Source organism: Anopheles marshallii, chromosome 3, assembly GCF_943734725.1.
Source record: "Anopheles marshallii chromosome 3, idAnoMarsDA_429_01, whole genome shotgun sequence".
Taxonomy (NCBI): domain Eukaryota; kingdom Metazoa; phylum Arthropoda; class Insecta; order Diptera; family Culicidae; genus Anopheles; species Anopheles marshallii.
In genome coordinates, this window is record NC_071327.1 from 9,087,122 (window position 1) to 9,096,365 (window position 9,244).

General features: G+C 45.4%; 2 protein-coding genes across 2 annotated transcripts; one reads left to right on the plus strand and one right to left on the minus strand.

The window, feature by feature from the left end:
• Window positions 1-2,614: 2,614 nt before the first annotated feature.
• LOC128713868 (GPI transamidase component PIG-T) lies at window positions 2,615-4,447 on the plus strand. Its single transcript, XM_053808739.1, has 2 exons — window positions 2,615-2,786; window positions 2,850-4,447. Exons 1-2 carry the CDS (start codon window positions 2,615-2,617, stop codon window positions 4,445-4,447), a joined length of 1,770 nt encoding a protein of 589 aa, XP_053664714.1.
• A 215-nt stretch (window positions 4,448-4,662) lies between these two features.
• On the minus strand, window positions 4,663-6,148 carry LOC128711803 (cyclin-dependent kinase 9). Its single transcript, XM_053806690.1, has 4 exons — window positions 5,985-6,148; window positions 5,767-5,851; window positions 5,445-5,702; window positions 4,663-5,349 (listed from the first exon to the last, which is right to left on the minus strand). The coding sequence occupies exons 1-4, from the start codon at window positions 6,146-6,148 to the stop codon at window positions 4,663-4,665; spliced, it is 1,194 nt and encodes a 397-aa protein (XP_053662665.1).
• Window positions 6,149-9,244: the final 3,096 nt, after the last annotated feature.

The following is a 9,244-nucleotide window of genomic DNA, read 5'->3' on the forward strand; positions in this document are numbered from 1 at the left end:
AAAAGCCCACAAAAGCAAACGTACAGCGACACACTCCCGGACAGCTCTCACTTTGATTTTGCTTGATTGATTTGACACTAATTTATCGACTCAACTACGCGCGGCGCACGGCACCCACCATGGTGGCCACCAATTTTCACTTCATTATAAACGCACACGACAGTTTTCGGACGTCGGTCCGCACACAAGTTCACACCGCACCATCGACCGGGTAAGTGTACTTTGTTGTCATGAGCCAAGTAACACAAATGTCTCCCTCACTTAACAGGCGAGCGGACGTAGAATGTGCCGGAATTTACAAAATTGCTCTTCCCGTGCGATACCGCCTTACGATACCGCAACTCCCCTGGTGGTTGCCCCCCTTTTAACACACCTTCCAGCGGGGATGTTGGTACATTCGCAAGAAAAACGTCCAGCGCGGTTGGCAGCCAATCGAGGACTAAAAGCATCCGCTTACACCGAAACTGGTTGCATGTGTTGAGAGCTTTCCCGCAAGTACGGTTCTGAGCGGCAGCTGTTTGCTCACTAGACATGCGTCGACGATGGTAACCGAATGGGCGAACCACATGGTTGCCGAGCAGCACCGGATGATCTCGTGAGGTGTCCTTGTGCGAACTCCCGAACCACTTTGTGCACAGTGCATTTGCGTGTCCTTCCCCTTCGGATGTGCGGGCACGGCACGGGGCTTTTTGTTTACAAGCCGACAGGGAACACGAAGACAGCGACGAGACCCAAGGTTCTCGATGCCATGGCGTTTCGTCCACCGTTCCGGAGTGCCACGTGCTCGCTGTGGGACGACTCGGAAATGCATGGTACGTTCGTTCTGAGCATTTCGCCCGGAGATATGCACAGCCTACACGGGAAAGAGATGGAAAGTCAGCAGAAGAAACTATCAACAAAAATAAACACCTGAAAGGAAAGCTTTCTCGGGGTATGCACCACAAGCGATGAAGTACGAAAGCAGGGAAGAAATCCTTCCGGACTACCGTGGTGTATGGAGATGATGTACGATAAAGGTGACATATTACCACTTTAACCCACTCCATATTCAGCAGCCACAGCCGGGTTCGAAGAACAGACGCTTTCCATAACGATTACACCGTACGTCCGCAAAGTAAAACCCCAAACGCCAACTGACATTCATTCATTCAGCCGCCAAGTAAAAGACCTATCTGGAGATAATTGGAAATGAAAAAGAACACTTTACGCAAGATGTTGGCGGTGGGTAGAGATTCCGGGTTTTGCGGCACACCGTGTCCCTCAAAAGGTGTGAAAAGGGCTGGGCCGTATCTTACATGCGGTACGCTGCAAGATATCACAGTTTGGCGGTGAGAAGCTCGGGATGAAATGATGATGATGGTGATCGTGACAGGATGAATTTATTTTCCTTACCCGCCTTGTTTGCGATGTACACGCTTTATTGAATGAGATCCGTTCATCATTCAACCTTCGCGCTGAAGCAGACACCGTATTCCGTCTGCTGTCTGTGAGGTGAAGATTGTCCTTACGCGTTCTGGAAAAGCGACACATTGAATCTGAATTTCTATCGCAAACGCGTCTTTATGCGCTCTAGACAACTGCACAATAAGGCTGGCCTGTGCAGGTACAGTAATGTTTCTTGTATATGCGCTTCTTATTTCTAAAGGTGTAAATAATGAGGGAATTTCAAAGAGCTTGATGTTGAAAAAACAAAATTTCAATGAATACATTTCAAATGTCACCACGAGCAATTGCAAGCGAACACTTGGAGTTAGAGTATTTTAATATACTGAAAAAAATGTTCGTTTACTGTGGATAATTCGCACAGAACTTCGAACCGTTCAGAAACTCGGAACAATTTTACCGATCTCCTCAGTCAGTTCTGTTTTCGAAAATAGGTTTCCGATAACTTCGTTCACCTTATCCTTCAATAACCATAATCGGAATAGCTGACATCCTCCACGTGAGCAGCTTGGTGATTGATGGCTGTTCTTGTGGCGCTTTGCCTTGGTTGCTACTGAGTTACTCTTCTGGACCGCGATACACACGAGCAGTCATTTTGGCCAACTTGCTTATTCCTTAAAATGGTCCAAATGCAGTTCGGACTGACCAAACCTGGCCTGCTTTGGGAGCGCGGTTACGTTTTTTTGTGTAGATTCCTAGACAACAGATCGCCACTTTTCAAATCCTTTGAATCGACGATGATTAATTTTTGTCGGGGTGCCTTTAGTGCATTACCGCGCTACAACCATTTTCTCTATTTTAATTCATTAATGTTATCGCAATACGGCTACGTTCAGTAGTGTAATAGCAGAATAATAAAAGCAAGTAATGTACATTTTCCTACTCAAACTGTAAACCTCGCATGTAACCTCGCACATGTACAACTGCTTACGACCAGTTTGCCGTGATCCTTCCGTTTTTGGGCGGAATGTAGACGTTGTTGTTGTTTTGTCTTTGCCGGAACCGCGGTTAGTACCGTTGTTCTAAATTGGAGGATTCAACTCTGTAGTATATTTACGGCGTACACACAACTTCTTCAAATGACAGCCGTTTGGAACAATAAAGAAAGGTAAACAACTGTGTTTGTGTGTAAAATAGTTAGCCGCTCCTTGTGCTATTTTTTGGAATTTAAATGTGGAAATTTATACTATGGAACGTACTGGCGATAGCCTTGTTGAAAGGCGGCAATGCAGAATTTTCGGACGTTTTCGACGAGGAAATGTTTGTAAAACCGCTGTCGGATAAATTTGTCTATAGCTACTTTCAATTCACGACACGATGGGAACTGGGCAAGAACGATAGCCGTACGTAAGAAAGTTCACCTCTCTACGAACTAAAACACTAACATGATTGTGGTATTCTTTCAGTGCTTCATACGAATCTGGTATCGCGTCCATTAGCCGAATTATTCTATCACTTCGGTGTTCAGGAGCTGCACCTTAGCTTCACGTACGGTTTGTGGCGATACGAATCTTGGGGCTATCCGGTAACCGATGCCGGACCAGGAGCAGAAGTATGGGCATGGTTCGAACCAACGTCCGACCGTGCGTCTATTGACCACCGTTGGAAAATGCTCTGCGGTACACTTTCGGGCCTGTTTTGTGCATCGTTGAGCTTTATCGATCCAAGTAATACGTACGAGCCGGCCTATACATTGAGACCGCAAACACATCACTTTCCGGGACAGTCGGCACCAATCCTTCGCTATGCAGCTTTACCCCGTGAAATTGTGTGCACGGAGAATTTGACACCCTGGGCAAAGCTGTTACCGTGTCGTTCGCGGGAAGGTTTGGTGTCACTGCTCGTGCCCGACAGCATTTACGCAAGCAATTATCATTCGCTCGGTGTACACATGCGGAAACTTTGTGCCGATGCGGAATGTAGCGAATTTCAGCTGGAGGTAAAACAGACTGTTAGCGTGGTGCAGGATCTAAGGCTATTTGGCGGTACGAATTGGTCACTGCGTAAGCTATTCGGACAGGGGATGGAAGGTTCGTGTGCTTTAGCAACGACCAGCAACGTGTACATCGACGTGACAGACAACAATGGCATCGAAGTGTCACAGAAGCCGGACGAAACGATTCTCTCGGTACGTGGAGGCACACGCACCGAACTTCAACGGTTCGATGTAAAGCAGTTTGAAGCTGTCATGGCTAAGGGTCGCCGGGCAATGTTCAACGTGGCCGTAATGGACAAACGTGATCCAAATGTTATTGTAGTAGCTGGACCACCGCCAATTTTTGCCAAACGATTCATCCTGGGCGTCGGGCAGGAGCGGGGCAAAATCGTAACGCACATCACGAACGCCCACTGGGGAGCGCTGGATTTGATCGTGTTCGAAACAATTCCCTGGTTTGTACCGATTTATCTGCACACACTTACCATCCGTCATGGAGGAGTACGCATCGAACCTGCCTTCCTGCATTACACGCCCGGTGTACAGCGAGAGCGTCCTTACGGGCTGGAAGTAGCGTTCCGCATTCCGGCTCGAGCCACCGTCGAGCTTTCGATCGATTTTGATTACATTTTTCTCAAGTGGCAAGAGTACCCGCCCGATGCAAACCACGGTCACTACATTCCATCGTCGATCATCTCTCTGTTGTTGCCCTCCGCTCGCAATTACACGTCCATTCCACGTGAAGCAGCTCTCTTCCGCGACTCGTTCAACGCCACACAGTTGGCGGGATATTTTCTACAGATACGTACCGAATCGTTGCTACTGACGCTTCCAACGCCAGATTTCAGCATGCCGTACAATGTGATTTGTTTGGCCTGTACCGTGGTGGCGCTAGCCTTCGGTCCAATACACAACATCTCGACCAAGCGGATCGTTGCAAAGGGCAAAGAAGCGTCCAAGACATCGCTCGGAGAAAAAGTGAAGCAATTCTTCAAAAGTAAATCGAAGCAAGCCAAAGAAGAACAAACCGCAAGCACGGAAGACTTGAATGCGCCCGATACAGAATAAAGGCACTAGTCACAGGAGAAGAAAATGCCGTTTTGAATCCAATCCAAGCAGTCCTACAATTCCAACACTCTGAAACGTACTCTAGTAAATGTATTTTATCGAAATAGTGAAGGTGACCACTCAAGGTGGGTCACTAAGTCTTATGTATGTAAACATCATGCGGTACATGATCCTCGTCGAATAGCGCGATGGAATTTTCTGGCACTTTACACGCCCTAATACACCCGATCCTGATAGCTATTGTCCTGCGGTTTTGCCTGCATGTTCACCATCTGCTGCTGGTAGTGCCGTATGTGTCCCGGCCTCCTTGGCGGTGTCAGATACTCGAACATGCTCTGCGTGTGCTGTGATAACATCTTGCTTAAATCGCACGGCATCGGATCGGTCCAGAAGAAGTCATGGTTGAGGGCAGTGTCCGCATCGATACGCTTTTTCGGGTCCAACATAAGCAGATAGTCGAGCAGATCGATACCGTGCGGATCTTTAACGTACGGGCGTAGTCGCTCGCGCACTTTTCGCTTGTGCCCCATCGGAAGTTCCATCTTGTGGAACAGCTCAAGGTTTTCCACATCCGCCCAAACATCGTTCGTGAACGAACCGCACAGCTGGGAAATGAGAATGAGCTGCTGCTGTTCGGTGGCACCTTGCATGATGGGTGATCGGGTCCACATTTCCGCCATTATACAGCCCGCACCCCACATATCGACTGGTGGACCGTAGTTGCGATCACCGAGCAGCAGTTCCGGTGGCCGGTACCAAAGCGTCACCACGCGGTTGGTGTATCGATTCGGCAAACCGTTCTTTGATACGCTAAATGCACGAGCAAGTCCGAAATCGGCCAGCTTAAGGACCCCGTTTTTCGTTATCAGCACATTCGCTGCCTTCATGTCACGGTGCAGGATCTGCAGAAAAAGTAGTACATCGATTGATTAATGAGAAAAAGAAAAAGTTGAAATCCTGAAGCATCCAAACCGTTCCTCGGCGATTAACCCCATACCTTATTGCTGTGAATGTAGTACAGGCCGTTCAGCAGCTGCTGCATGACCTTTTTAATTTCGCCTAGATTGAACTTCACATTAATGTTGGACAACAGTCCGGCTAAATCGTGCTCACAAAAATCAAACACCAGATAGAACGTGGAACGGTAGCGATTCTGTACGGTAGCCTTGGTGCGACAAATCTCAATCAGGTTTACCACATTCTCGTGCTTTAGCAACTGTAGAATACGAATTTCGCGCAATGCCGTAATCGGAAACTAAAACAAAGGAATCCAAATTGATTAAGGCGATGATCATATTAAGCAAAGTTGTTATACTTACGCCTTCTTTTTCATTTTCCATCAGCACCTTCTTGAGTGCAACAAACTTTTTGGTGGATTTCTTTTCCCTTGCCTTAAACACCTCCCTATCGCGTTCGTCGGATGGAGGGTTGCATCACCGGCACGGACCCGCCAGGAGCAGGCAATAAAAGCATACCAAAGAACCGTATGAATGAAGGTGCCGTTCAATCGTACCTATCACCAACCAGCACAACTCACCCGAAAGTTCCTTGGCCGATTTTGGTTACCTTCTCGTACTTGCTTGACTCATCGCAGTACGGGAAGTCGTAGTTTTCGATGTATTTTTGCTTGTCAGCCAAACTGAGCATGGTGCTTGATGTCGACATTTGTCCGCTGGTGCTGGAATGTTCAGTTGCGCTCATGCTGACACGGGCAGCAAATGTGGGAAAACTTACGTTTTCTTTAATTTTTCGTCTATAAAACTTTGGCTTTTCCTACGTGCTCTAGTTGATGTTTGTGTTTTTCGGGAGTGATGGTTGGTTTTGACATTTCGGAACAGTAGTTCTTGCTAATGTCAAAAGATTGACAGCGCAATACGAACGCTGGATGGGAGAACGACTGTTCCGCGTTAATAATTCATTTTGAAGCAAACGTTGAATGATCGCAATATACATAAAATTAGAAGTGTAATTTATCAATCCTAGTTCTTGAAAATGACTGATTTTGAGCCGAATAAGCACCATATGCTGCTCTAAGCGAAACGAGTTGTCGGGATTGGTTTCGACGCTTTCGAAACTGTGATTTCGCCGTGGAGGATGCTCAACGCGAAGGAAGGCCCCAAACGTTCGCCGACGAAGAATTGACGGCTTTACGCGCGGAAAATCACTGCCAAACGCAAGAAGAGCTTGCAGCCGTGCTTGGTGTAGCTCGTCAGGCCATATCATCACGGCTGAACGCGTTAGGCATGATACAGAAGGATGCCCTCCTTATGGATACCAACACAGCTGGCAGGCAGCAATTTGAAGCGCAAAACGAAGGCGACAACAAACGCCAAGAATTAAAAAAAATCGCTTTAGATATTAGCATAGCCTTTTCTTTAACTTAAATAACATATAAAAAATTAGCAAAATGTTGTCATAAATGTGATCTTTTCGTAATTGCAAGAAATTTAGAAGAAAAACTGAGGAAAGGCACTTTATTTTACCAACCACTGTAGTTTTAGTACAACGATACAAATTCAAATTGACTGATGCTAGATGCCATTTTCAAAAGACGATTCAAAGAATGATTATAAATTCCACGCTCAAGATGAGCTGCATTTCTTTCATTTCGAGCAGCAACACACAATCTACACAATCATTATTTTATTCAGTAAGAGCAGTTCCATTCTTTGCACCCTTTTCATTCTGGTCACGCAGCCCGTGGAACCTAGCCGCGGGGAAGTGATCGCACTAAATTTCAACCAACAACTCGCACGCTCTAGCCACAAGATAAAGCTTCTCTGTTACAGTTTCATCTTGTCATTTCATCAAATAACAAACATTTTAACGTGTTTTTTTTTCGTCGTACCAAAAACACAAACTTCCTTTTGCGCACATTTGCTCTACGGCACGCAGGACACTTCTAATAAGTGAGGAAAAGCTTCGAAAAACTCACACGAGAGTTTATAAAAGAACGAGCTCTTCAAAAGGAATTTCAAGACGAAATTCACGGCACAAATAGGGTGCGTGGTAAATCGTTGCGACACACTCTTTTTTTATCCTCCTGATCATTCTCGAGATTTGGTTTTACCTTGTATAGTGAGGGTGATGGGTGACGGGTTTGTGGAATGTTTGTAAATTCAGGCGAAACAAATGCAAATCCGATATTTCGTATAGTTTCAGTGTGTTTCATTCGCCGCTTATCGCAATTCTATAATCAATTACAGACGTTTTATTTCGAGTTTCTTCCGAATATTTGAGCAGTACATATTGAAAACTAGAATACGGGTATTTTCTAGTCTAAGGATGAAATCCCTTGTATGCGAAAAAGGGTACAGCCTATAACGAAATTCTATGGAGTCAGTCAGTTGTTGAATGAAAAGTTGTTGAAGTTGTCCTTCGATATTGCCACTATGACGTACTACGATGCCACTACCCTACACTTTGTACGGGTTGTTGTATACAGTGCTAGCGAAACCACTAGAGCAGCACGATAAGACGGTGTCTACGGTTAACAAACAACAGTAGTAGCTTACAAACACGCAACGTGCTCAACTCCACAAGTTTGCTTCAGAATACAAAAATTAACCTGCTTTTTTCCCCGTCCCTTGATATTGAATTATTGTTTGTATCTCCTTTCAACTGCTTAAGTTCCTCCCACTGTATCGTTCCCAGCCTGCAACAGCAATTTTTCAATAACATTTATCACAATATACAATATTTTATGAGCTATCCTCCTAGTAAAAATGTGGCGCGCCTGCCAATACACATGTGTAAGCCGTCCGCTCTGCGCAAAGACAAATACACACATAGATACACGATGATGCTACTATTTCCGGCGTGCCGAAAAAAAAACGGTTCGTCAAATTGTGTAATGTTTTCATCACATTTTGCGGCCACTTTCCCACATTCATAAAATACGACGTTCCTCACCTTGAAGGAAGAATTACCGGTACGGTATATACATCGATTAAATACAATTACATACATCGTGCAATGGTGTGGCTTTATCCTTTCCTTTGTACCAAGCGTTCAAATGGTGGTGATGTTACACACGCTTATACTGATACCGATGATAGTAGAGATGAGAGTCAAACGAATTATGCAGCGAATTAACAACGAGCTTGGTTTTATCCTATACCGAGGACAATTAGCTAGTTGTATCGGTAAATAAGGGAGCCAAAATGAAAAAAAGAGGAGCGCAGATGATAACAAATATAATGGAAATAGGCGAGTTAGCACATGGGACGCACACGAATAGTATAGCCTACGAGTTGAAGATGTTTGACTTACAGTACTGGTTATACCTAATGAAGTTTAAGGAAATATGGGTGTATAGTGTATATATTCGAAAACAGCACATTTGCTATGCATCCACGTGCATGCTTTGCTTCCTGTTCCTGCCATCCTTCAGCAAGCTTTGCCTGCTCGTATGATTCCTTCTTAAATAGTAATGCTCCCTTAATGCTTTACACTCCTGCTAGTGAACTGGCTTGATGCGTCAACAACACACTCTCCTCGTTCCAGCCAGCATTCAGCAGCCGGGATATGATGGTGGGAGGTGTGTTTAGTATAATTTGTGCTCCTTCCTACTTTTGAAGCGAATACATCCCATCGCTTCATCATTCAACTTCCGTACGACCAATCCCTTCGAATAGCTGAAATGCATTTTGTATGGCGCACGTGCTGTTCCTACACATGCTCTGGTTGCACCTTTCTTCTCAGATGTGGTCTTTCGCGCCGTCGTTGATAATGCCAAGCGAGGTGTGAGAAGCAGTGCTTATGGTGTTGTGTGTTAATGATTACGGTTCATATCAT

What these genes read in the sequence shown, in the direction of transcription:
- LOC128713868 (XM_053808739.1), top strand. Translation starts at nt 2,615, where the DNA reads ATGTGGAAATTTATACTATGGAACGTACTGGCGATAGCCTTGTTGAAA. An exon ending in ACTGGGCAAGAACGATAGCC is followed by an intron (nt 2,787 to 2,849) that starts GTACGTAAGAAA and finishes GTATTCTTTCAG; the next exon opens with TGCTTCATACGAATCTGGTA.
- LOC128711803 (XM_053806690.1), bottom strand. Translation starts at nt 6,148, where the DNA reads ATGAGCGCAACTGAACATTCCAGCACCAGCGGACAAATGTCGACATCA. An exon ending in ATCGGCCAAGGAACTTTCGG is followed by an intron (nt 5,852 to 5,984) that starts GTGAGTTGTGCT and finishes CGAACGCGATAG; the next exon opens with GGAGGTGTTTAAGGCAAGGG. An exon ending in TGGAAAATGAAAAAGAAGGC is followed by an intron (nt 5,703 to 5,766) that starts GTAAGTATAACA and finishes CCTTTGTTTTAG; the next exon opens with TTTCCGATTACGGCATTGCG.